General features: G+C 33.2%; 4 protein-coding genes across 4 annotated transcripts; 1 reads left to right on the top strand and 3 right to left on the bottom strand.

Moving 5' to 3' along the window:
* Window positions 1–382: 382 nt before the first annotated feature.
* LOC140956624 (putative F-box protein PP2-B12) lies at window positions 383–1,893 on the top strand. Its single transcript, XM_073413447.1, has 3 exons — window positions 383–753; window positions 1,149–1,267; window positions 1,359–1,893. Exons 1-3 carry the CDS (start codon window positions 457–459, stop codon window positions 1,744–1,746), a joined length of 804 nt encoding a protein of 267 aa, XP_073269548.1. The 5' UTR covers window positions 383–456; the 3' UTR covers window positions 1,747–1,893.
* Window positions 1,894–4,924: 3,031 nt separating this feature from the next.
* On the bottom strand, window positions 4,925–7,873 carry LOC140957446 (root phototropism protein 3-like). Its single transcript, XM_073414715.1, has 4 exons — window positions 7,506–7,873; window positions 7,311–7,380; window positions 5,904–7,223; window positions 4,925–5,745 (listed from the first exon to the last, which is right to left on the bottom strand). The coding sequence occupies exons 1-4, from the start codon at window positions 7,616–7,618 to the stop codon at window positions 5,206–5,208; spliced, it is 2,043 nt and encodes a 680-aa protein (XP_073270816.1). The 5' UTR covers window positions 7,619–7,873; the 3' UTR covers window positions 4,925–5,205.
* An 8,540-nt stretch (window positions 7,874–16,413) lies between these two features.
* Window positions 16,414–18,246, bottom strand: LOC140956486 (uncharacterized). Its single transcript, XM_073413239.1, has 2 exons — window positions 17,147–18,246; window positions 16,414–16,850 (listed from the first exon to the last, which is right to left on the bottom strand). The coding sequence occupies exons 1-2, from the start codon at window positions 18,203–18,205 to the stop codon at window positions 16,452–16,454; spliced, it is 1,458 nt and encodes a 485-aa protein (XP_073269340.1). The 5' UTR covers window positions 18,206–18,246; the 3' UTR covers window positions 16,414–16,451.
* A 1,154-nt stretch (window positions 18,247–19,400) lies between these two features.
* On the bottom strand, window positions 19,401–21,049 carry LOC140956509 (uncharacterized). Its single transcript, XM_073413275.1, has one exon. The coding sequence runs from the start codon at window positions 20,861–20,863 to the stop codon at window positions 19,676–19,678; it is 1,188 nt and encodes a 395-aa protein (XP_073269376.1). The 5' UTR covers window positions 20,864–21,049; the 3' UTR covers window positions 19,401–19,675.
* Window positions 21,050–27,102: the final 6,053 nt, after the last annotated feature.

Genomic DNA, 27,102 nt, shown 5'->3' with positions numbered 1-27,102 from the left:
TACTACTTCGAGGGTATCAATATTAAATATAAATATCGGGCTTCTTCGAGAGCATCCATACAAGACTAAGAATAAATTATTTATGAATTTTACTTTGAAGAATACTTGTGCTGATAATATGTTATGAATAATAATAAATAAAACTATAAAGATGAGAGAATGAATTCGAATGTTTTATTCATCATTCGAAACATCTATTTATAGAGCACATTTATATAGTTTGAATAATATATAACACGATAAAATATAAATATTATCTCAATAATCATTTATAATACTTTATTTATAGCAAACTTTTATTTTTTGTAACACTTTTTAAACAAAAATTAAAGCTCAAAACGGATTTATCGTCTAAGCATAAGATACCTAATTATACCATTTTTCCCCACTGAAAGAACTTTCTATGCGTTTTGGTCTCTCGACAGGACTTTCTATCTCGGAAGAACACAGAGAAAAATGGCAGTGAAGAGGTGCCGTACTACTACTATCTGTGGCCTGCCAGAAGATTGTTTAGCCAACGTGCTCGCTCTCACCACCCCAAAGGATGTTTGCCGCTTCTCGGCGGTGGCCTCTACTTTCCGATCTGCTGCCGATTCCGACGGCGTTTGGGAGCGCTTCTTGCCTTCCGACTATCGCGACATTATTTCCCGCTCGATCGACGGTCCCGACTCGTTGCTGCGCCAAGTTCAGTCCAAAAAGGATCTTTATCTCCGTCTATCCGATCATCCCATCATCATAGACTCTGGCCTCAAGGTAATTCTGCATCGCAAAACCCTTAAATTTCTTGATCCGTTCGATTAATTTCAGTATCTCCAATTCGTGGCATCTATGGCGAAACACAATTATTGAGATAAGTCCTTTACACAGCTATTCAATCAATTAAGGATAAATGGCATTCAAGGCTATCACCAGTTCTGTTCATAAATTAAAGAAATAGATTTTGTTGCTATAATTAAAAAAATTCAGAGGTTTTTAGTCATAAAATGAGTGGTTTTTATTTGTATTTGACATGTTACCTTCGAAAGATAATGTTACAATAGTATAACAGGAATTTCAAGGCAGTGGATTATCATTTGAACATGAATTACAGAATGTCTCTAGAATGGCTATTGTTCCACTCATGCTACTTTAGTGTTAATATCATACAGAGCTTTAAGTTAGACAAATGTAGTGGAAAGAAATGCTACATGCTACCTGCAAGAGACCTCTATATCGTTTGGGGCGATACGCGTAGATATTGGCTATGGGCATCTCACACAAAGACCAGGTATTGATATCCTCCTGCACCAATTACGGCAACTTGAGAACGATTATATTAATAGCTTTTCATGCTGACACTTAGTTCCTCATTGATTCAGTTTCTCAGACGTAGCGCAACTTCGGAATGTTTGTTGGTTTGAAATTGTTTGCTCTATAAACACCAATATGCTGTCTTTTGACACAAATTATGCAGCTTACCTTGTGTTCAAGATTAAATCCGGAAGGTATGAATTTTATCACCAACCTGCCGAAGTTTGCGGTGGAATCAAGGGGCTTGAGGAGGAGAAACATTCCTTTTATTTGGAGAATGACCCCGAGCTCTTGAAGCGGAGAGAGGATGGGTGGATGGAAGTTGAGTTGGGCGAGTATTTTGTGAAGGGAGGAGAAGATGATACAGAGATGAGTTTGTTGGAGATGAAGGGACTTCGTTCAAAGAGTGATCTAGTAATCCGAGGGGTTGAGATTAGACCTAAGGAATGTACCTAAATAAATTTCGCGACGACGTCTTCCTTAAAAATTCATTTCTGGTAAGACTTGTATCTTTTGTTGGATCAAATTAGAGTCTTGTAACTATGTTCCGACGATTAATGTTAGTCGTTCATATCATAAAATCGAAGCTGGGAATTTGAAATCCATGAGTCTGAAAATCGTGCAAATAATTTGAATGGATTTGTGTTAAGATTTCGAAATGCAAATTACGATATTTTTACATGCAACCTAAAGATTTCAATGCACTCTAAACTCTAAAGCTCATGACTGTCTTCAACCAAGTCTTGGATATGATAATCTAGAAAAAAAGATATTCAATGATATAGCATTAAATTTTTGCTTCATTCATGTTAATTAACATATAAATTTTGAATTAAAAAAATTAAAAAAAAATTGTGATACGGTCATGTATATTTATCTCTTTGGATTTTGATCGTTTATAATATTGTCAAATTTTAATTATATAACTTTGCGAGTTTACTCCTTTTTCTGACACGTATCCAACGTGACGCCTACATATATAGTGTCACATGAATACTCTCGCAAAGAAAAAAGACCGAGATAATTGGCTCTAATGTTTGTTGTTTATCATTCAGGCATAAATATTGTTTACATGGTTGATGGAAAAAATCTGAAGTGTTGCTTCAACAACAACATCAGATTATATTTTATACACCCAGAAATTATTAGTATGAAATAAAATTGTTAGTCTATGTTTTCTTCTTGTGTTTTCATTTTAATTACCAAGATATCATTAAATTTAGAAAGGTTACAAAGGATTCAAATTTTAATTCAAAGGTAAAATTTCAAAATAATCTTGTAAATTGGTTTTTCATCCTGTAACTCACGTGGAATTATTATTTCTTAAAAGAAAGCTAGGATTGTTATTTTGTTAGTAAAATCAATGATTCAGTAAATGAAATAAGTTTTGACGATTATCAAGTTGCAAAAGTTATTAATTTGATACTTATTATAAATATATTTTTGCATTATAAGAGTTCAGTGACTCAGTCATTATTTTTTCATTGATTATATTTCGATTATATATTACAAGAATATTCATGTCATAAGTTACGTAAATTTATCTTTTACTTTTGAAAATATAACTTTACGTAAATTAAGTTGATGATATAGAAGGAGCAAATTATATAATTGGTAATATGAATTTATTTGATGATAGTTATCAGCTTTATTTGAAATAATCTTAAAATTTAATGACCTAGATATAAGAAAAAATCGATGGTACACATCTCACAGATAATTCTCTTATGAAATGGTCTCGCAGATCTATTTCCGTAAGACGAGTCAATCCGATCCATATTTAAAATTAAAATTAATATTTTTAGCAAAAAATGTAATGCTTTTTTCATAAATCGTTTTGGGACAGTCTCATCAAGAGTTTTGGTCTCGTAAATCTATTTCCGTAAAACGAGCTTGACTTGTTCTATTGGACCTTTATCTTGCCTCCGCAAGCACAGGTCAGAGAAGAACCCACGCTGAGCTTGATTCTCAGTCGATCAAAATTGAAGCAGACAAAGGCTTTGTGAGAATATCTGTCATCTTAGACCGAGCTTTAGCTCCAATGGTCTCACGTTGAGACAGAATCTTTTCACGAACAAAATGAAGATCTAGTTCAAGATGTTTGGTTCAAGCAAGAAGAACCGGATTTGCACTTAATGAGATGGTGCCGATGTAAATCACACCACATCACATATGGTTGATTATAAGGAATACACAACTCATTTAACAATGATTGTAGCCAAATTAACTAGAGGCAGCATTGGCTAGACTTCGATATTCAGCTTCAGTACTTGATCTGGAGACAACAGATTCAGGGGCGGAGGGAGCCCAGGTGGCCCAAATATATTTTTTATTAGTATGCATTAGTTTTGGTCCAGCCCAGTTAGTATGTATTAGTTTTTGGTCCAGCCCAGTGGTTCAAATTACAACTAATAAATGAACTGTATCATAGTTATGATTTTAATTGTTATGCATTATTTTGTTTTTTGTTAAAAAAATTTAGCCCGGGTAGATTTCAAATCCTGGCTCCGCCACTGAACAGATTGACAAATGGAATGGAAAGAAATGCTACATGCTGGCTGCAAGAGACCTCTCTGTCGCTCGGGGGGATACATCTCAATATTGGCAATGGAAACTTCATCCAGAGTCTAGGTAATAACATCCTCCTGCTCCAATTATGCTAACTAGGAAAACGATTTTATCCTGCTGATGCTATGTTCCTCATTGATTTAGGTTCTTGGAAGTAGCACAACTTCTGAATGTGTGTTGGTTGGAAATTCGTCGCTGTATAAACCGAAAAATGCTATCTTTTTTTGGCACAATCTATGCAGCTTGCCTTGTGTTAATGATCGATTCTGGAATGCTTGGATTCGATCATCTATAAAGTCTTTAGTCCCGATCATCAACACTCTGAAACTATTCGTGTTCATAGGGACCTAGCAAGGCCCTAGTGTGTGAGTTCTTATGGTGTTCCAAAGTCTCATCATATATGCTACTTTTGAATGCACAAGTTTTGTCTCAATTCTCTGTTATGGACATTATTTGAAGTGGGATGTCTCATCATGCTTGTCCTTTTTTCTACTCTCTCAGTTGTTCCAACTGCCTTTTTCCCATTGTGTATGGCCTGTGATAAAGATCAAAGTGGCTATTTTCGGAAACTCGCAAATGATCTTTCTTTCAGTTATCACAACACAGATAGACATGTCTCCACTGGTAAAGATGCTGCATGGCATATCAAACATGTGCCTCCAGCAGTGCATTTGATTGAAGTCTAGCTGTAGAATTTACTTATTATATTTTGTGTGTCAATCTTTGCCCCCATTCTTTTCTCGTAACATTTTTGCATATGGAAAGGCAGAACAGAACAAGAAAATTCTATTTGCCATGGCGAAAATTTCTGTAACGAACTTTTATTTCTAAAATCTTGATGGAGCGAAGTTTGAAATTTCAATATTGCTAGGGAAACATGAGCGGATATTCGGTTACACAGGGATGCATGATGTATCAGTGGGTCACCTGTTTTCCAGATGATAAAAGGACATTTAGCCAATATGTAAAGTAGGGGAGAGTTGGCTAACATGACATTTGCGGCTGTTTCAGTACTATATTACTTCCTTGTGACAGAACAATACTAATAAATCTACGGCGCATGGCATGAATACTTGAACAAATTAATCACTCCATGGACTTTAATATCAGAGGCATGCATGAAGTTTTCTGATTTCTATCTTATAGTGAACACATGTGAAACCATTATAGCTGTTACAGACAAATTAATCACACTAAAACAGAGAGATTAACAATACGATGATGCTACTCTCTGAAGTATTCAAGATGGAACAAGAAAGTGGAACGGAGTCTTAAAAAAATAAGTTTTTGAACTTCATAAAGTTCGTCACTTATCTGTTTATCCCTTTGTTCACGACTTATAAATCTTTAAGAAATTGAATTCCTCCATCTTCTAGGTGTCTTCTTAGTTTGTTCGGCATTAGGTTCCTGAGAACCGGAGTCGTTGGCTTCTGACATCTTAGCAAGCTTGCTTAGTTTTTTCCAACCGGTGGTCCATGTTGATGCTTGCTTTGGTTTCGTCACCTTATCAAATTGTCTCTGCAATGTTTCCATGTTGTTTTGGAGTTCTAGATTCTTCGCCTTGATACTTTCCAGTTCAAACTTGAGCGTGTTTATGTCCTTTTTCGCCGAATCCCACCCCTCTTGAAACGATTGAGGTGTTCCTTCGAGTAATGTTTTGCGGTTCGGTATCAAGGGCAGGTAGTTGGTTTCACCAGCATCTTTTAAGGTGTTGTTGGCTATTGCATTGCTTATTTTGACCTGTTCAGAGAAGAGGACTTGCACAACCACTCTGATCGGGAGTCTCTCGTTCTGAGCAGCGTGCATACATGCATCAATAGAGAGCTTCTGGCAGTCCATGACACGGCAGAGCCTTTTCCTCTCGTGTTCGGTGAGCGTTGGATGTGCCTGTCGAATTGAGACATGATCAAATTTGTAAACAAAAATGGTTTTCTTGAATACATCGTTAGCTTGAAATTTCAGAATAGATTCCGGTTTCATTTTCTTAACTTACTTAAGTTAAATGAGAATATAACTTAGTCTATTGTCGTTACTAGATCGATTACCTTAAGGTAGGAATCAACAGCTCTGTATAATCCATCATCACAAGTTCTAGTGGATTCCGGCAAGGCTTCTGCCAGGACCTGGAATTTAGTCAGTGAGAGATTTCTGTCTCTTGAAACTTCTGTAAGATAGCTGTCAACAATCCTAGCCACTCTCATTTTGGCATTAGAATTACTCCCTCTTTGAGCTCCATCATACATTTTTATTTCCGAAGACGACTGACGATTAGGACTCGCACTCGAACTCTCTGACTGTTCTTGAACGAGAAAATGCTCCAAAAGCCTCTGGACTAGATCAACATCATACAATGTCTCATTCTTGTGGTAACAAGGTATCAGAAGATCTGCCAGTGTTGCCTGTTCAAACTGCATACCGACCCGTTTTTCCAATTCAGTGACCAGTGCCGGAGCCACTTTCAACATATTAGCCATTCTCAGAAGCTTGAGCAGAAAGCTACAAGAAACACTATCTTTCTGCGGAGGGATAATACTTATAAGGCTTTCAACTATCATTCTCTGATCTTTTGTCTGAACCGCTGCAGGAAAATCCTCTTTCGTTCCGGCCACGATCATATGAAGACCTTCTCTCCAGTTGCTGCTACTGCCATTGCTGATACTACATATACTTCCCTCATCCATAATTCCCCCCAACGCAGGTCCCAAACCCGATCCCTCTTTAATCAGACAAGGTAACCATTTAGTGGCATACTGCATGATTGAAGCTCCAATCAACTCATATCTCATACCTTTTACCTTGATTGCTGTAATAACACGTACAAAATGATCTATCCTTAGAATCGAAACATCTTCAAACCACCAATCAGTCGGCACCTGTATGTTTCTACTTGGGCTAGACTCTTTCATATCATTCCATCTTGGGCTGGAAACTGATCTAGGGGGCCTTCCTGTATACTGCCATTTTATACCTTTCGGATTAGCACATGCTTTCCATGCTATAGATTCGCTACATCTTCTTACAATTTGGAGATTTTCGGCCCACGGTGAGAGCTTCTCACAGCTCTTTAAAACCACAATGGAATCCCTCCATGAGGATAACACCACATAGCTGAGAAAAGCTTCGGTTTTGAATATCAGATTGCCTTCTTCTAGGTCCTCTGTCATCTCCAAGTACTCCGCAGCACATCTTAGGCCGGAAATATTCGTCGCCGTTAAATCAACAGCAATTCCATAGGAGAATTTTGCTGCCAGTTCAAAAGCTTCAGACCCTCCTGGTAGATCATCAAGAACTATCTTATTCGTTTCCCCATCACGCGATTCGTATATGATTCTGTTCATCTTTCCACTTCTTGACAGAAGAGGATACTAGAGATGTACAAAGATCAGTAAATTAATCTTTCTCATGACAAACTAAAAATTCGTGTAATTATTAGTGTGTAGTTAATGTTCTACCTTGTGCAAGTGGAAACTCACATCTTCAATCTGAACCAAAAAATCACTTGGAATATCAGTTGCAACATACCTATTTGGAGACAAATACCACATTTTTAGTACCCTTAACTGCTAACATCACTGAGAAAAGAACAAATCTAAGGCTGTAAACACACAAAAACAAGAAAAACAATCAAAAAAAAGTTTGATACATACCAAGACTTGCCTCTTTGCTCAAAACCATCGCTCTGAACTTCAGCCTTGCTGGTGGAAAGGACTCCATTTCCGTGACCTCCACCGCCTGCAGACTCAGTTTCTGAATCCCACATGGTGTGAACAACTTTGGATCAAGAAAACTCGGGGAGGAATATCTTCAAGAAAATGGACTAAGCCCGGAAATGGTGTGGAAAAATAGATCAAAACTTCTAGAGGAACTGAAGCGATTACTAGTTAAAGACACAGAAATCCCACGTGGGAATGCTTGGAATTATCTCTAATCACGTCCGTTTTCTCACTGATTTCAAATGCCTCTCACAGGCTGTGAAGTCATGGGCAGCTAACACTGTTTTTGGATCCTTTCATTAATAATACCTTTTTTAACAGCGAAAATTCAGAAACTACTGCCTTTCTGCGCATCACCACTGGTGCATCATTATTAATTCATCATTAAATGTTTGCTCCTGATTAAGATAATTTTTTAATCCCTCAAACAGTCAAAAAGCAGTGTGTGTGTGTGTGTGTGTGTGTATATATATATATATATCCTCACTATAATATTCACTTCTGTACTTAGAGTTGTCTCCATCATAAAACATATATTTTATGTTAGCAACAAGGGTTGATGCAAGAGTTCAAAGAAGTAGGCGTGGTGCTATGCATATTCACATTTCTATTCACTAATGGTGTATGAATCGGAACCATACGGATGAAAACTTACTCGATTACGAGTTAGTAATTGTATTGTTCGAGATGTCATGATATACTTCTATCTCACATATCACATTTTATGTTTGGAATAAATAAATAATGGTCTTCCTAACCCCTGTAACGATACTAATTGTCTCAAAAAAAAAAAAAAGAATGTCGGTTGGTAGAATCTATCTAGTGAATTTTTTACATGTCAAAACTTATTTTTTTATTAAAAAAAAATATAAAAAATTGAAAAAGTTAATTTTTAGGATGGATTTTTCTTATAGTCAAGAGTGAGCCCTCCCAGTTCTAATGATTATGAAAGCAATGGTTTTGAATAGAGAGGAGGACCACTTTTTACTGATTGGTCAATTATTTGGGAAAATTGTGATGTAACTAAGTCTCCATGGTGTTTGTAAAGGTGGATGGATTCAAGAAAAAGTGGCAGAAATTGCGACTATATTTGTCTTAAGTTTTAAAGTGAAGCAGTTAAAATATAAAAATAATACACACATAACAAAGTTATCATATCTTTTTTTGGGATTTAAATATAATTGGTTGATTTGCATAGAAATTGTCCAAATGGAAAATATTTTATGTACTAATGAGGTGGAGGATAACATCATCTGTGCATTTAATGGTTAGACAATGAGATTACATGCAAATTGATATTAAAAGATTGTCATTCAATTGTGAAAAGATGTTGTTGAAATATTATTTTTTATTTTATTTAATAATTTTTTATTCAATTTAATAATGTTGTATTTAAAAAATAGAATAATTAAAACATAATTAAAAATTACAATTACATGTAACTAAATTTTAAATATAATTAAAGATTACACAGTGTTTTCGTCCATAACTTTGTTGCACTCCACGGTTGTTAGAGGTGTTTGAATCAAAGACGACCCACCAATCCGATATAGTTTAACCCGAAAAAAATCATGTTTGATTTTGAGATTTTCGAGTTCGGGTCAGATCGAGTTTGATCCGAAAAAATGACCGGGTTGGATTGGGTTTGAGTTGACCCGAGTTGACCCGAAAATTTTAATTTTTTTAAAAAAATATAATTAATAAATATTACATACATTTTTATATATTGTATATCTGAAAAAATATTTCTTGTATATTTATATCATAAATTTTCACAATTTAATATTTATTTTGAACATTTTTTATTTTTTAAACAATTATTTATTTGATTTAGTAAATATATTTTATTTTTCTACAATTAGACTTTCAAATTTAAATTATATATATGAAATAATGAAAAAGATTTTGTTATTAATTGTTTAAATAAAAATATTATTTTTTTAATTTTTTTTAAAAAAAATTCAAAATTGGGTTAATCAGGTTGATCGGAGTGATTCGGGTTCGGATTGAGTGTTTTTGAGTTGGCTCGGGTTCGGATTGGGTTCAGATTGATCAATTTTTTAATAGTATTATTATTACTCAATCCGACACAACCCACCCGAATTGACACCTTCAACGGTAGTCGTGAGTCTAATTCTGGAGGTAGCACGATCGGAAATCGAGAGAAGAGCAGGGCGACAAGTTGTAAGCTTGGGTTTGGGGATTGGGTTTTTCTTTCCTTTCTTTCTTTTCTACTAAAATAATAACTCTCATTTAACTTGGTTTTGCATTTATTTTGTTCTCATATTTTATTTGAACTCCAGATATATTTTATATCATTTAAATTCTCCGATATTTTAAAATATATATTTTTAACGCACTACTTAAATTATTTTGCATAAATAATTATTTTAGTTTAACAATTCAATAATTATTTTAATTATATAAATTACCGAATGATTAATTCTAGGATCTTATAACACATAACTACAAAAAAAATACAAATAATTAAAACACTTACATGCAATTTTAAAAAAAATTACGCGCAATTAAAAAATTACAGATAATTGAGTGAATCGTTTACAAAGAATTTTTTTCTTGCATCTTCATATAATACTTACATTGAACGTCGCTCAAATTTGGATCGTTTGATATTTTTTCTCGTTATCAGATTTTCTTGCTTCATCTCCTTTCTCTTGCTTCCTCAACCTCATTTTCCAATTAATTTCCATATTTTTATCAAATTTTGTAAAATATTTTTCTGCTGGAGCAATCTTCGCTTTTTCTTTTTTATAGTATTGTGTCTATCATTTATTCATCTCTTTGGGAAGGAGTATTGATATAATCATTTTTTCATAGATTCATTTCGTATTTAGATTTTAAAAGAAGTGAAAGAAAGAAAATTGATTTTTGGAATAAAAGCAGAAAAAATTGTGCTTTTTTGAATGTGTAAATGATGTCAATTTATAGGTATATGGTTTGATTTTCAAAATATGAACTTTGGTGATTAATCATAATTTTTTTTATATAAAATTCGATTTTTTATTATTTTTAAATATAATTTTTTAATGGTTTAAAGGATGTATAAGATTTGGTCGTTGATTTACAATGATCAATCATCTCAGCAATTTTATTTTATTTTTTAAGTTCAATTTTTAAAAGTTGCTTTCATTTTATAAAAATAAAATAAAATAAAATAAATAAAAGTGGACTTCACCATGTGGAGAGTCTCCACGTAGGGCTCACCTTAAATTTGATATGTACTATTAAACCAAAACTAGGCCCGTGCGGAAGCATCGGTGTGCTTCTTATAAACCAGCGGCCGAGGAAGTTGGCGCTTCATCGCACAGCTTCCTCGACAGTTGGGAATGCTCTTATTCGAGCTTAAAATTATGATTTTCGATCTAACTCAACTCATGAAAAAAAAAATCATGTCAGACATATTACATTTTATAATAATTATGGATCGGATCAACCTGTCTCACATATATAAATCCGTAAGACCTTCTCACAATAGACATACTCAATAATTAAACCCAAGATAGTTATTTTGTAATTTTATAATTTGATATTGTAGTATTCCTAGGTACATATTTTGTTTCTCAAGTTTGATTTAGTTTATGATATTTACAAAATTAAATATGATACGAGATTTAATAAGATGATTTTTTTTAAAATTATGAGAGATATGGAAATTTAAACACACTCTATTATACTAAATAAATAATAATTTAATAAAATTAAAAACAATCATTTTTTAAAGAGTCAAATTCAAAAACAAAATCATATCACCAAAAGTTAATTAGATATTATATGTCTCCTTAAAATAAACCCAAATTCGTTGTAAGTTTTTCGATTTTGTATGTAGTCAAATTTTTATATTCCTTTTTGATTTAGTCTTATTTAACCAAACATATAAATTGTTAGCGTGACATTGAAAATTGTTGGCATGTATGAAATTATGTATAATTTTTCTAGAAATTTAAATACTAAATCTCAAAAATATATTAAATAATATTCTACCAATATTCTCATAATTTAAAATCTTAGAGCATGAAGTTCCGACCATACTTCCCTCAGTATCCAAAGTCAATATTGCATGTCAGTATTTCGAGATTTGCTTCCACGTGAATGCCATAGCACAAAATGTAAAAGAAAAAGATTACTAAAGAAGTATTACTCGTCTTGGTCGTGTGAAGTGCAGTAAAAGCTCAGATTTCATGGTGGAGGGGACATATATATTTTTATTATGAATGGGACATATATATAAATTATAATTATACTTATACAAGATTCATTGCACGCAATGAATCTTGCATTTTCAAACAATAAATCATCACAACATCGAAAAGTCGCTTTCAACTAAGTGTTGGGTGAAACATGCATGAGTTAGAATAATAAATAACTGTTGAGAAGTTCTGGTGTATCAAGTTATTGACGTTGTGTCATTTGATCAGGTTAATTGGCTAGGTGGACCGTAAAAAAGTTATGTCAGATCTTAACGGATAATATTGTTCCTGCTGGGGACTTGGCTGATGGTAGAGAAATGATTAGATTGATCCCTAAGAGATATGAGACAACAACTATAGATAGACATGTGTTTCTATAGATAATGAGCCTAACAATCCGGCGTATTGTTGTTATATGCACTATGATTGGTATAATAATATATGTGGATAACTGATTGGATATGAGGTGGGAAAATAATAATAATAATAATAATAATAAATAGTGAACGCCATATTTCAAAAATAATTAATTTCAATTATAAAAAATAATAATTAATTTCAGGAATATAAATTTATTGCAGGTAACCTAATACTTGATGGACCTATATTACCAAACAATCCAGCTCTGGTAAAAATAATCGAACACTAGATTTGATCAAATTACATAGATATCACTTTCTTTTTCAAGTTAAACATTGGAATTTCATTAAACCAAATCAAGAATATTGAGAAATCAAATCTCAAAATGCTAATAAGTCATAAGTCAAATCTCGAAAAGTTTATATTTTCAACATCAGCTTATGCCTTCCTTTATAAAATTAACAAATTTTTTTTTTTACTATTATACACAAAAATAAAAATTATTTCTCTATATATGAGAAAATAATTCTGTTAAAAGTAATATTTAATAAAATTATTTAAAATAATAATTTCTCTATCTGAACTGATTCTTTGGCCATTGGCTCCATTAATTGTGTTTGGACTTTGGATAGACGAACATATGGTTAGAATGATTCAAATATGAGCATCGCTATCTCAATTAATCCCAACTTAATTCATTGCATTCTTATTAAAAGCTACGCTGAATATTTAAATATATATTTTATTTAATCATTTAAATTTGATAAACTTTTGTATAATTTTTTTACTTAATTTTAAGGGTTATAAATGTATTTTATTTAGAAGCAAATTTTAATTTACTTGAATTTCTGTGAAAAATTCCAATTTAAAACGACGGAAGTAAGGAAGTCATTGCTAAAATGATTAAATTTTTAGCGATGAATTTTACGATAAAATACGCTAAAGTAACTAACTTCGATATCTCATTAAACACAAAATTTTCTTTCCCAAAATATCTTTCTTTTTTTAATTATTAAAACATAAAAAATAAAAACACAAATTACACAATTAAATATGGAAATATTTACTCTAATATGATTGTATTTTACATTAATTTTTTTTAATAGATCTACCAAATTTTTGTTGTCGTCTCATATTATAAAAATTGTACTTATTTATTAGGTTAAATAGTAATAATATCCCAAGGAAAAAATTTGTTAAATTAAAATTAAAATTATTCATTTTTAATGCATATCGTATACCGTACCAAAAATTATTTGATTAAAATATTTATACTGATAACGTCCCGAAAATTATTTATAATTAGTATACTGATTATACCGAATTATTTCGTTATACGGAGATTTCAATACGGTATCGATATATATCTTTTTATACCGAAAAATACTTTATATTTTTTAAAAATTTTAATTTTATTATTTTAACTGTTGGTCTGATCAGTTATTTGGTTTCTAAAATTGTTTTATTAGTCTATATTTTGGTATAATATATGTTGGGCTCAATTATTAAAAGATCATTAAGTATATTTAAGGCCCACACTTGACCAGAAAAGAATTATTGAAAAGACACAATTGAATAATTATTTAATTGACCAAATCAGTGGCCCAATAATTTGAATGCTTATCTAGTTGAAGTTTGATTTTGATGTGATATGGGGTTGTCTCATGATGATCTTTAAATGTGATAAAAACAAGGAATGTCCATCTTTTAAAATGAAAATATATAAATTATTTCAGATTGTTTATTTTAATTTTGAGGAAAAAAATAATAATTGATTTGAGATATGGATTTAAAATTAAAAAATCACATCTAATTTATTGTTAGGTTGTGGAAATACTAACAATCTTGATTTTGATGATAACAAAATTTGTTATTGTGTTTCTAACATATTTAATCAAGTGTGAAGTTGCTACATCAAGTTGGAAGTTGGAACTCGAATTTTGCAAACGGCTAAGCTCTGGCGAGCTTCAGTATTTTAATGATATCTCATTGTTCAACGATCTAAATGACCAGCGGGCAAAACGGGTGAACATAAAACTTAATTTTCTACAAGTCATATTTCAGATCAGTTGGACTAGTTCATATGTTATCCAGGCGAAACAATAGTTTCAAGATCAAGTTGGAAGTCACATATACAATAAACGGCTATACTGGACCAGCTCTGACATTTTTCTCATATCTCACAAACCATTGATTCAAATGACCAGATACCAAAATGGTTTGAAATCCAATTCAATTATCTAGAAGTTATATTTCAGGATAGTCGGGTTAGTTTGGAAACTATCTATGATAATTGAATGCCGTAATATTCAGCCGGAAGTCGCGGATATGTCTAGTTGTTTGAGCATATATCACTTATATGAATTCGAAATGGTGTGATTCTTGATTATTATAAATTTCAAACATTTAAACTCTGACGTCGGCTTTGTGAAAAGCATATGCGGACCGCTTGGGCTTGGTGACCACTCCCAATCGGTATTGGCGGAGGCATTGATTTTTAGAGAAATATTTCAAGAATGTGAGTATTATCCTTGAATCGGATGCTTTGGTGGCAATTCAAGCAATCAGAGTTCGTTTAGTGGATAATATATATCTAAAAGACGTGATAACTGATTGTATTTCTAGCCTTCAAGAATTGTCGAATGTGTCTTGTCTTTTTATTAGGAGGTCAGGGAATTGTGTCGCTCATGAGCATGATAAAAACAAATCATATAGCTCTTTAAAGATTTTATTTTTTCCTATTCGTGCTTATCTGACATTTTTTATTTCAGATTTGACAAAAACTTATGTGCGACGATCTCACGGATCATATTTTGTGAGACGGATCTCTTATTTGGGTCATACATGAAAAATTATTACTTTTTATGTTAAGAGTATTACTTTTTATTGTGAATATCGGTAGAGTTGACCCGTCTCACAGATAAAAATTTGTGAGACCGTCTCACACAAGTTTTTGCCTATTATTATTATTATCTGTAGGTCTGACCAAAAGGTGTAAAAATTTAATTTAGAGATAAAGGTAAAAAAATTTAATGCCAAGTAGGAAGGATTCTCGATAATAAAAGAAATAATTGATAAAGAGTTTTCCCTATCATTCAAGAATATATATGATAAGATCGAGGAAGTTTTATGATCTTGGAACAAATTTGAGCTATAAATGTGATTTTTATAACATTTAAAGTTGTCAAGATAGAGTTTTGGAAGAAAGAAGGACAAAAATAAAAGAGGTCCTGGAACAAGACATGTCTTGTGTCAATTTCACTTTTGCCTTGTAACTGCATGAAGAAATTTGAATTTAATGATAAAAATATCATATTTTAAAAATATTAATTGCGGTATTTGATTTGTTGAATATTTTGGAGAAAGAAAAAACTTTTAAGATTAATATAAGAAAAGATTTGATAGAGTTTTTACGATAAAGTTTTCAATCTTCTTTACTAATATACTACATCCTATCATAGAAGGATGAGATTTATTTTTGAATTTAATTTTTTTGTATCTCCACTCTCTGATATGCACGAAAAAGACTACAATTTTAGAGGACTTTTCATTATCAAGACGTGAAAAACAAAGAGTAGAAGCCGCATTGGACGAGCAAAATTCACGCGCCATCGCTAAGATTTCTTATTTTTATTTTTATTTCTTTAATTTCATGAATTCAAGCATTATATTTTTATCTAGTTTTGATTTTATGGAGTAGTCGTCTTATGACTAAGACCACGTAGTACCAAACTTGTGATCGTTGTTTGCATATTGGATTGAATAGAGTTTTGGTTTATTTTATATTATTGATTGATATTTGTGTAGATCTCTTGCATTTAATCTGGTCAATTAATTGTATGTTTGTTGTTTGATCTTGACTTGAAAGAAAATAGATTGAAAATAGCTTCAACACATGGTTAAAGCGACTATAAATAGTATTCAATTGCACTGTACGATTGTAGATAAAGAGATGTAATTTCATAGTTGTTGAATACGATTTTATTTATTTAAATTAAATTAGAAATAGTTGGACCGTTAAATAAAGATAAGATTATTAATTCTGGAAATAGATTAATAATTAAGACATATAATTTCATCGTGACTTTAAAATAATTATTGTTTGATCAAATTCAATACGTGGTAATAATTGATGTTTTGTACCGTTGTGTGTTCCCGATCAATTTATTTGATTTTGATTTTCTCATAAGCTTAATATGTTATTTAATTGAATTGTATTATTTTCTTTAAAATAATTTAATTAGTATAATCATTCACAAAAATAACTTCTTTTTTTAGCATAGAATATCTATAGGGTGAGATAACATTAGAATCAGCTGCAACCACAAACATTCGAAGCATGATTTGTACCCTTGATTGAACCTTGTGATTGTGTCTTCCTCATCTTCACCTCATTAAGCACATATCTAGCCCACTCCGAGAAATAGCTCTCATTATGACCAATCCTGCTGTTCTTGAACAATGACATGCAACGACGATCATCCTCGGGATACGGGCATCGATCTCCTACCGAGTCCCGCCATGCCCCCTCGTGTTTCATTCCAGACCAACTAGCGAGCCAGTGGTACACGAATTGCCCCATTCCGGCTAGCTCCAACCACCCCTTAGGAAAAAACTCCATCACACTGCTGTTTCTATCCATTAGTATCATGTTAGACAGTTGAGCGCCATGTGGAGATATTAGAATATCAGTTGAGCTCATCACTTTCACCTGTAAAAAAGACACTAGTTATTTTCAAGATTTCAGTTACGTACCATATAAACTTCGTCGCCCCATTCAAGCTACCTCGATGCTTATACATATTTAGGAGCGAATTTGAATCCGTCATGGCACGATGCGAGGCACGGACGAAGAAATTTTGAGACTTTTATCAGTTCTTTACTTTTTTTTTCAACCCAAAAATCCATCTAGTAGCCATTGTTCAAAAATATTGTGAAGAGGGATCGTCGAGAGAAAAAAAAAACAGAAGATTGAAATTAACTAAATCGAATTAGTCGAATTCTCACTTGCTCACAGAAGGTAAGGTTATGTGAATAAGCCACCATCAACCTGCAGCCCTCCACCTTCTTGCACTCCTTTCCGAATATGCGGATGACTGCCGATGAATTCTTGAATGACCTAGCTCCATTCCTCATAAACACAGTCATCCCGATTGTGCGAGACGGAATCCCCTCCAAGCTGGCATTGCAATACGTCCTAGAGTGGCATCTCATTAGATCATACACTTCCATTCTCTTCTCTCTTAACATCCCACCTTCATTGTGCCTCATAACAACAGCTTCCTCGAGACAAGCCGGATCAGTATCATTGCCATCAAATTCGTTTCCATCAAAAGTTTCGATATAAATTTGTGTATTGAACGTGGCTGCCAAAAGGGTTCTCAACCATGGTGCCATATCAGTCCTTAGTTCACCCCAATGGTACAAAATCCATCGTCTAGGCCGAACCGTGCATCGGTTATTGATGTGCCAAGCTACAAACGGCATTAGCGCAGATAAACCGTGCCATATGTTAGAGTAGTCATAATGGTTGTATGAAACGAAGGTGATCTCTTTCATTAGTGTGGCATTCTGAGGCAAGGCTTCGGGCCAAGCAAGCGCGTATGAATTCCACGATCCATCGTGCTTGTCACGTCCCTTTAGGCATAAAACCTTACCTCTCGACGATTTGGAAGGGAAGTGCTGGTATTGAACCTCGCCTTCTTCATGTGTATCATGCAAAGAACTCATAAACCATGTGTTTCCTTTCGTAGCCGAACTTGCGAAACGCAAGTCCTTTAACGGGAGAAACGTGACAGACTCGCGGAGCTTGGCCGACAAAGATTTCAATGTTTCTTGACACTTGTGGACATCCGAAAGAATCGAGTTCGAGGCAGGTTCTTGCCACTGGTACATGAAACTCGGCAACGTTTGTAGCGACCTGATTTGGAAAAAACCAAAGAACGCGGCGAATGAGGCAGCAAGATAGATTAAGGAGCGTCTTCGCGACACTTTGCGTTTAGATTTGGGTAGAGGATTTTCACTGTGTTTGAAGGATTCTTGCAATTGTAAAGTTGCTTTGTTCATAGCTTGAATGTTGAGCCGAAGAGGAATGGAAAGCAGTGAAAGAAAACGTAATTTGAAATAATAATGACTGAATATTTGGGGTGTCTAAATTTCTTGATAAATAATTTATGTAGCATCAAATATGACTCACGTGGCATGGATTAAGGTCACGAATTCCATGGGCAAACATGAATGTCTCGATCGGCCGCATGCAAACCTACAATTCTTTCATGCTTTTGAAGGAATTCTTCGCTAAGTGCGTAGCTGCTCCTTTTCATGTGGATCATTCATGGAACTCATGAAATATATTTTTGCATCAACATGGAAAATTATTTTTGGGAAAAAAACAAAGAAAAACACCATAAGAAAAGAGGACGGAGAAATAGCTTTGCGCTTAAAAGCCATAATATCAACGTATTCGGTTTGATCTTTGAGGAGATGTCTAAATTGGTAGAGTATGTATACAATTGATCATATGTTCAATTCTCTGTCAATACTTTCTTGAGCAAATCTGTCACACAAAGTTTGTCTAGTTATAATTCTCATTCCGTGTATGCTTTGCACCTATCATTAATTTAAAATCGTATCATAATTCAAATGATGTCGTGACAGTTTCTTCTTTAGGAATAGTAACAAGCGTTGAGGAAAAGGGGTAGAAGTCTCGGATTTTTATTTATTTATTTTAAAAAATACTATATGGATTGAATTTCTTCAGTCTCCAGTTAAGTATCTTCACCTCCAACAAACTATACTCTACTATATCATCATCTCCTCCGGTCATGAAATACTCTCCCAACTCAACTTCCATCCACCCTTCGCTCTCCACTTAGACAACTCTGTTGTTGTCCTCTGTTTCCGCGGCATCTTCTGCCTTTCTATGCGCTCTCGCCTTCATGCTCTATCTGGGTCGAAAAAACACTCTACGTTCGTCCATCTCAAGCCCCTTGATTCTAACACAAGTTTCGGTAGGTAGGCGCTTGAATCCATACCTTCTGGATTTAATCCTGAAACTGAACACAAGGTAAGCTGCATAGTTTGTGCCAAAAGATGGCATTTTGCTGTTTATACAGCCACGAATTTCCAACAACTCTTGTAATGTTACATGTATTGTACTTTTCCTATCGAAAATGTCTTGTCACAGTCCTCCTCCTCAGTTCACTTCATTGTTTTTCGATAATAATAATAATAAACGAACACCCAAAATAATGAAGAAATTAACAAATGAAGAGACAAATAGTAGGGGGAGAACAAATTGCTCTTGCTTAGAAGTTGAGAATATCAACACTTTAATGAAAACAATCCCAAGAGTTTTACTTTCTGTTTATCTTTTGTCTATATCATACACCTGACAATAATCAAATTTTTGGGAGGCCTGTCCTTTGATCTGACATCCCAATTTCTATACATATTATAATAATCATTGTGTGGAAAACTCTGATCTTGTTGAGACTTCTTAAAACATCAGATACTGAACAAATCCAATCCGAAAATTCATTGACGAATGGCCGAATCCCGGGTTCCGCAGGAGTATCTTGACAAAAATAATCTCGCACTACATGAAATTGATCTTGTTATAGAAGAAGAGCCTGTCAACAATCTTTGATCGGATACTTCCGTTCTCACGGCTGTCCTGATGTCGGATTCTTTCGTTTCAACCAGTTCTTGAGCCGAATCTCTGTTAGATTGAGCCGGAAAGTTAATGGAGATTGCATCACTGATCATCGATGCTGATAACGAATCCATCGAAACTGATCTTCTTCTTGGTTGAATCTCATCTAATCCACCATAGGCATCATCTAACTTCAATCCAATTACATCCCGCGATTCGTTCTCGTCCCCAATCCTTGTCCGCAGCTCGTAAGCTTGATCCTCTGATCCTCTCCTGACTTCCCTGTCAATCTCCGCAAATCCAGCCCGGCTAGTTTCCTCCGCCAGCCCGGAATTCTGAACAACCAGTTCCTCTGATGGTATTACGGCTATGTTGTTCACAATTCCGGCCCGGCAAACGGGGCAGTTCGTGTGCGAATTCAGCCAAGTATCGATGCAAGGAATATGAAAAGCATGACTACACTTAGGCAACAATCTAAGAGTCTCGTCTTCTTGAAACTCATTCAAACAAATAGCGCAATCCGTGCCTTCAACGAGGCCATCCCCTTTCTTATACTTTACAATCGCAATTTTGCTGATAACAGATGGCTCGAGACCCACGGTCCTGATATACCAGAGGTAATGATCCACCACGGGCCCTTGTTCGGCATCGAGAAAATCATTCGGGCCCAGCTCTTCTTCCTCCCGCCGTGGTGGTTCCCGTCTCCTCCTACTCAAGTTGCGCCAGTTCAGATTAAAGAACTTGTAGATGGTGAAGCAAGAGAAGAGAAAGAAACAGGTGACCAAGATGGCTAAGGTGATGACGAGAAAAAGAGACAGCCTGGAGGTATGGTCCGGGCTGCTATAACCACCGGCGAACTCCGGCGGTGGTGGGAACAGAAATTTTACATCAATACAATTGGAGATGCATAAATCTAAACATTTGGATGGGCATGTTCCAGACGGCCTGTTTGTTGTGGGATCGCAGAATAGCTCGCATGATCGGGCGGTGGTTTCAGAAACATCGGATTCATTCAGCAATTTTCTGAGGCGAAACGCCATGGGAGGTTGGGTGTGAAATAAGAAGATCATTCAGGGTTAGTTTGGCCGATTCTTGAAGATAGTGGAGAGGGTGTGGCGTTGATTTGACTCTTTGTGTCGTCTAATGTTCTTGGCGGCTGGCGTTTTCGGGCTTGGATTGGACGAGCGATCTCTGGGTCAGCCCGAATTGATAAATTCTTTTGGTTTTAGACGTTAGGTATTGGTTGGATGGATAAATCTTTTGGTGTAGGAGTTAGGTATTCGTTGGATATAGAATTAATTGTTTGGCTAAAATTATTTGACAAAACTTATAATATTTTATATTTTATCGATTGTAATGATCCGTCCTACAGAACAACCAGAACAACTATACTAATATTTTTAATAAAAATTAATATTTTTGGCATAAAAAGTAATATTTTTTTATTGATAATTCAAATAAAATATCTTACAAAATTGACATGTGAGACCGTTTATACGAATTTTTGTGTAAGATAATAAAGTCTGAAGTATTAAAAGGTTTGGTATTATAAATCTTGTTTGATTATCACCATTTCAAAAATGTGATTATTATAAGAACAATGCAAATAAGTTGTTGCGTCGAGAAAAACAAGCAATATTGATTTTGATGATAACAAAATTTGTTATTGTATTTATAACATATTTACTCAAATGTGTAATTGTTAGCTGAAGTTGGAAGCTGCAACTCGAATTTAGCCCAACTGAAAATCCGGCGAGTTTCAGTTTTTTGATGATATCGCACAGCTTGGTAATGCAAATGACATACCGTCAAAACCATCGGACAGAAACCTCAATTTATGAGAAGTTGTATATCACGTTAGTTGGGCTAAATCGGATATTAACTAGGCAAAGTGATGGTTGCAAGAACAAACTGAGGTATTTTGGTCTGCCTGACCAGCTTGGTAATCCAAATGAAATGATTCAGTATGTGTTGAGAAGCTAAGATAATGATCTACAAATCATACTCACAAGTCAAAATCTGAATTGGAGTGTAAGATGCTGATAAATGACGATTAAGATATGAGTTCTGCTGATTTCAACAGACCTCATCAGTTTAGTCAGTTGAGCAGACGAGCAAAACTAAATGACCAGTTGAGCAGGTTCCGTTAAGCAAGTTCAGTTTAGCAGATGAGCTAAACTGAATGACCAGTTGAGCTAAACGAAATCAACAAGTCAGAAATGATTGTTTCTACATCAGAAACAGTACAAAAAATTTTCAAACAGTCATATTATTGTATATAACATATATATCATTCTTGGAGCTTATAAATATATTTTGAAGATCAAATACAAGCTTTTGGAAATGGGAAAAAACATAAGCAGCCTACATGAAGAAATTACTAGAATGAGAGCAAACTCAATGTGTGATGATACATTTGAAAGATACGCACACTGTAATTGATTAAATCATCACACACAATAACTTACACATATACATGAGACTTTAACTTCAAAGTTCAATTGAGTGTATCTTCACACAAAGACATTACATATTGTGTTTGTAGTTTTGACTTAAAAAACGTTAAATATTATGCGAATTTTGATATTGCGGCCTACAATCGAGAGTGTGTTTGGAGTTTCAATAAGGTAAAAGATAAAGTCTTAAGTCAAAATGGGTTTATACAAGGAGTTGTATAAATCAAAGTTTTCTAGCGGATTCTTCCACGGGAAAGAAAATGTGATGTAGGAGTTGTTAATCTCCGAACATTCATAAACAAATTTGTACATATTTATTTATTGCATTTAAATATTGCTATCGTTTTTCAAGATGCATTTTTGAATATTTTATGTGTTATTCGAATACCCAAATTGATACATATCAAGTGTTTGATAAAATATTTCAAACAAAATATTTTTAGTCATTCAACTTCCATATCTTTTAAATGTTTCACAAAATGTTTAGTCAGTCTCTACAAATGATTATTTTGAGTATCTTCCGTTTGTTTTGAAAATCAAACTCTATTTAATTCATCGATGTTCAATATTTTAATAACCGAACTATTGTAACTCAACGATTATCCATCCATCGATCTTATCATAAGTATTTCTAGACACTTTAGACATCCGATTATCTGTAATTGAATTTTGTGCGGTGGCGGTGGGGATTATATTTAAGAATATATTAAATTTTATGGGCTATATCAAAAAAATAATAATACTAAGTAATGGTTACCCAATTTTTCTTTAAACCGCTGATAAAATATCGAATACCTTATTTTGAAATCTTAAGGTAATTTAAAGAAATTTCTTTTAAATAATTATACAATATTTTAAAGAGTGTAACATATTATAAGCTCACTGAAAAAAATCACTTTCTTTGTTAATGTATTTTCCACTGTATATTTTATTAATCACCCATTTTATGTTTAAAGTGGATTGCGATTAACAAATACTATACCAACTAGAGTTTAAGTGTGACATCCGGAACACAAGATTCTAAGGTGATACATGGTCAGAAATACAGGTAGTTGATAGAAATTCATTAATGAATGGATATCGGGAGCATGAATGAACATTTCTCACGCCAGAATGAGGGCATACAAATGTTGATGGCAAAAACTTGTGTGAGACGGTCTCACATGAGACCCACTCGATGTTGATTGGTACTAATTACATCATCCAAGTTGCATCTTCTTTTCAAGAGTTCATCACTTAAAAATTTCAAATTTAAACACGCTTGAATTGGACAATTTTGGGATAGGTGACATCCTGAAAATTTTCTGAAAAAACATTTGAGTGAAAACATAATCATATCGAAAAGATTCATGTTAATACAGTGAAATCAAGAGTTAATCGGAAACGTTAAAGTAAGTAGCTTCACTCTATATCAATATCATATCCAATTATTTAACCTAAACAATCATTCGCTAATGGAATCAATCCTACTTTTTATCAATAGTTCATCACTTAAAAATTTCAAATTTAAGCGTACATGACTTGAGAAAATTTTGAGATAGGTGGCCTGAAAATTTTCCGAAAAACGTTTGAGTGGATACACAATTATATTAAAATAACTTATATTAGTACAGTGAAATCAACAATCAACCACACGTTACAGTAAGTAGCATCACTCTATATCAATATCATATCCAATTATTTAACCTTACAAACAATCAATCGCTAATGGTATCAATCCTACTTTTTATCAATCAAATCAAATTATTATAACCCCATCAATAACCATTTCATTATTGATCTTCCAATCGAACACAACCAATAAATACAACAATCAATTATCCCAACTTATTAACATTTTCTATAATTAATTGCACGCTATAAATTACATATTTCTAATAAATTTTTATCATTCATATTACAATCAATATTTTTCGAATATTTTATATATTTCAATATTTTTCGAATATTTTATATATCTTTATAAATATATAAAATAGGAGAATGTAAATAATTTTAAAATTCAGGTGGAGCAATTTTGGGGAATCTTGGATAACTTCGGGCTGTGGGTATTTTTAGTTGAAGTTTTGGCTTAAAATATTTAATAGTGGTTGATGTTTGTTAAGAAATTTAATTAATAGGATGAACTTGGTCAGCAAAATTAGTATTAGCTCATGTTTCTACGTTATTTTTGGTTTCTTGCAAGAAGTTTTGTGTGTTGAAATAGGAGATTTTCAATATTTTTTTGTCAAAAACTTGTGTGAGACGGTCTCACGAGTCGTATTTTGTGAGACGAAATCTTTTATTTGGGTCATCCATGAAAAAATATTACTTTTTATGCTAAGAGTATTACTTTTTATTGTGAATATCGGTAGGGTTTCTCTTAAGTAAATGTTGATATTGAAAATTTTGTAAGCTGTATCGATTTTATTAAGAAGGTGTTCGACTAAATTTATTTTATACTAATTATAAGATTGTATATCTTATCGTTAGTTTTAATTGTGTAGAAATTGTAAGACCTTATTTTACAAACAAAAGAAAACATGTTTGGAGAAACCTTTCAGTTTATTATCTTGTGTAGAAATTGTAAGACCTTATTTTACAAATAAAAGAAAACATGTTTGGAGAAAACAAGATGATAATAAACTGAAAGGTGTTCATATTTTTATGTTATAACTTTTTATCATAATAATAAGAAATAGATTAAATTATGGGAAAAAAATGGATGATGTTATTTTCCGATATATTTGTGAAGATATTTTGGCCTTTAAACAATTAAAATAAAATAGTAAAAATAATTAATGGTGGCTCAATTTTTTCTGAATACTTTATAAACTGTCAAATTCTTAATTAATATTTTTATTACCTAATATTCTTTTAAAGATTATAAGTTATTTAAAAAAAATCAATCAAACAGGAAGTGTACCGACAATTTTTCATGTTTTTTTATAAATTATTTTTAATTCGGTAATTAAATTTGGGACCAACAAATAATTTTCCTAATTTTTGACAAATTTTATTTTTTGGAATTTTTAATTATGTGAGAAAATATTTTTCCAAATTATTGTACCAACCAGATTAAATTGAAAGCTATAGAGCTGGCCGGGATAATTGGGGTGGATGATCTCTTAAGAAATGTTTTCGTGTGTCATGTTGTTGACATTGCTATGTTTGATATGATTGTCTAGGTAAGCTGTAAAAGAGAGAAGTAAAATCTTAATAGGTAATACTGACTTTATTAGGGACAACACTAGCAACAAAGTAAGGGTAAGACTGATATCAAGAGACTGAGACATTACTATCAATGAAGCACGACCCCAAAGTCCGTCTCAAATTCACATGTTTGGTTAATGTTGAGGTGCAATACTTATCTCAGATTAGTAGAATAATCGAAATGTGTTGTTTAAGCTATTGTACGATTTAAATATTAAAGTTGTAATGTTATCAACATCTATAGATTTTGCTAAAGCGAAAACCACACGGTCATACAATTGGTATCAGAGCTGAACTCCTAATATGATGTGGTTCAAAGACGAACCAAGCGGAAGTTGGTGAGAATGTGACGCCTAGAACCGAAGAGGGCAGAGAGCGATCGCCGGTGCCAAGATGTTGCACGGACGATGAGCGACTCCTGACAGACTTCTAGAAGAAGAAAAACATGAATGAAACGATCGCACACTGAAATGAGAGGAATCCCAAGAATGTGTGGGTATGAGACTATACAGTTGAGAATGATTTAAAAAGATTTGATAGATATTATTCATATCAACAATGTGCATCTTTTTTCGAGATAATCAATTTTAGCTCGAACGGTTTTTAGGTGAACTCAACCTTCTCTAATCCATTCGACACATGTCATACGATTTAAACTATTAGAGTTGCACTGTTACCACCAACTATAACTATTGATAAAACGGCGAACGCTCGGTCTTAAAAAACAATTTAGATCCGAAGCTGAAAACAGATTTGTGAATTTAAATTTAAAATGATCATAATATATATTTTTCGAAAAAGTGGTCATATTTTTTTAATCTAATTAGTTGAAACTTGAAATGAATGTTCATAATTATTTAATTCGGTTGAAATTTGGGACAATACCAGACAAATACAAAATCTATCTTTGTTAAAAACGACCATACAAAACGTACTACTACTGAAAAACGACAAGATTATGGCAAAATCAAACAAATATGACAACTACGTGCAATTTAAAAAAAATAAGAGAAACAAAAATTTTGGAATCAAACGTTCTTTTTTTGTTTTTATGACGATAAACTCATAAAAATTATTTTTTGAGATGTGTATTGGATAAATCCCGTATATATGCAGTAGCTTAGCTTGCAAATCATATACACTAAATAATCCTGCACAAGATTGCAGAGGGACTCAAGCAAAGAAGACTTGGTTCTTCGATTATGGTTTTGGATTAGGGCAAAAATTTGTGTGAGACGGTCTCATGAGACGGATATCTTATTTGGGTCATCCATGAAAAAGTATTACTTTTATGCTAAGAGTATTATTTTTTATTGTGAATATAGGTAGGGTTGACCCGTCTCACTCTCACAAGAGACCTACTCTTGGATTAGACCCAAAATATTATCCAAAGAGCCAGTTCTAGCATGATAAAGGAGGAGAAGCTCTCAAAAGCGAAATCTTCAACAAAATATATATTTTTAGGAATGATATATCGTTAGGACGAAATTTATACTAAAGGAACCATCCATTTTCATATCTACTTCAAGTTCTTTTAGATTGATAGATTTAAAGTTAGGAATTTCAAATTCATGATAATAAATTCATTGGTTTGTTTGAGCAAATTCAATTTACAATGGATTTGATATCTCGATTAATTATTTTTTAAATATTTATGATGA

The sequence above is a fragment of the Primulina huaijiensis genome, chromosome 14, assembly GCF_012295235.1.
Source record: "Primulina huaijiensis isolate GDHJ02 chromosome 14, ASM1229523v2, whole genome shotgun sequence".
Lineage (NCBI taxonomy): Eukaryota > Viridiplantae > Streptophyta > Magnoliopsida > Lamiales > Gesneriaceae > Primulina > Primulina huaijiensis.
This window is presented reverse-complemented; position numbering and strand designations above follow the sequence as displayed.

Coding starts and splice junctions, on each gene's coding strand:
- LOC140956486 (XM_073413239.1), bottom strand. CDS start 18,205: ATGAACAAAGCAACTTTACAATTGCAAGAATCCTTCAAACACAGTGAA. Junction 16,851..17,146: donor ACCTTACCTTCTGTGAGCAA/GTGAGAATTCGA, acceptor TCTTTTTTACAG/GTGAAAGTGATGAGCTCAAC.
- LOC140956624 (XM_073413447.1), top strand. CDS start 457: ATGGCAGTGAAGAGGTGCCGTACTACTACTATCTGTGGCCTGCCAGAA. Junction 754..1,148: donor TCATAGACTCTGGCCTCAAG/GTAATTCTGCAT, acceptor AATATCATACAG/AGCTTTAAGTTAGACAAATG. Junction 1,268..1,358: donor GCATCTCACACAAAGACCAG/GTATTGATATCC, acceptor TCATTGATTCAG/TTTCTCAGACGTAGCGCAAC.
- LOC140956509 (XM_073413275.1), bottom strand. CDS start 20,863: ATGATCTTCTTATTTCACACCCAACCTCCCATGGCGTTTCGCCTCAGA.
- LOC140957446 (XM_073414715.1), bottom strand. CDS start 7,618: ATGTGGGATTCAGAAACTGAGTCTGCAGGCGGTGGAGGTCACGGAAAT. Junction 7,224..7,310: donor TGAGTTTCCACTTGCACAAG/GTAGAACATTAA, acceptor GTACATCTCTAG/TATCCTCTTCTGTCAAGAAG. Junction 5,746..5,903: donor CTGTTGATTCCTACCTTAAG/GTAATCGATCTA, acceptor TCAATTCGACAG/GCACATCCAACGCTCACCGA.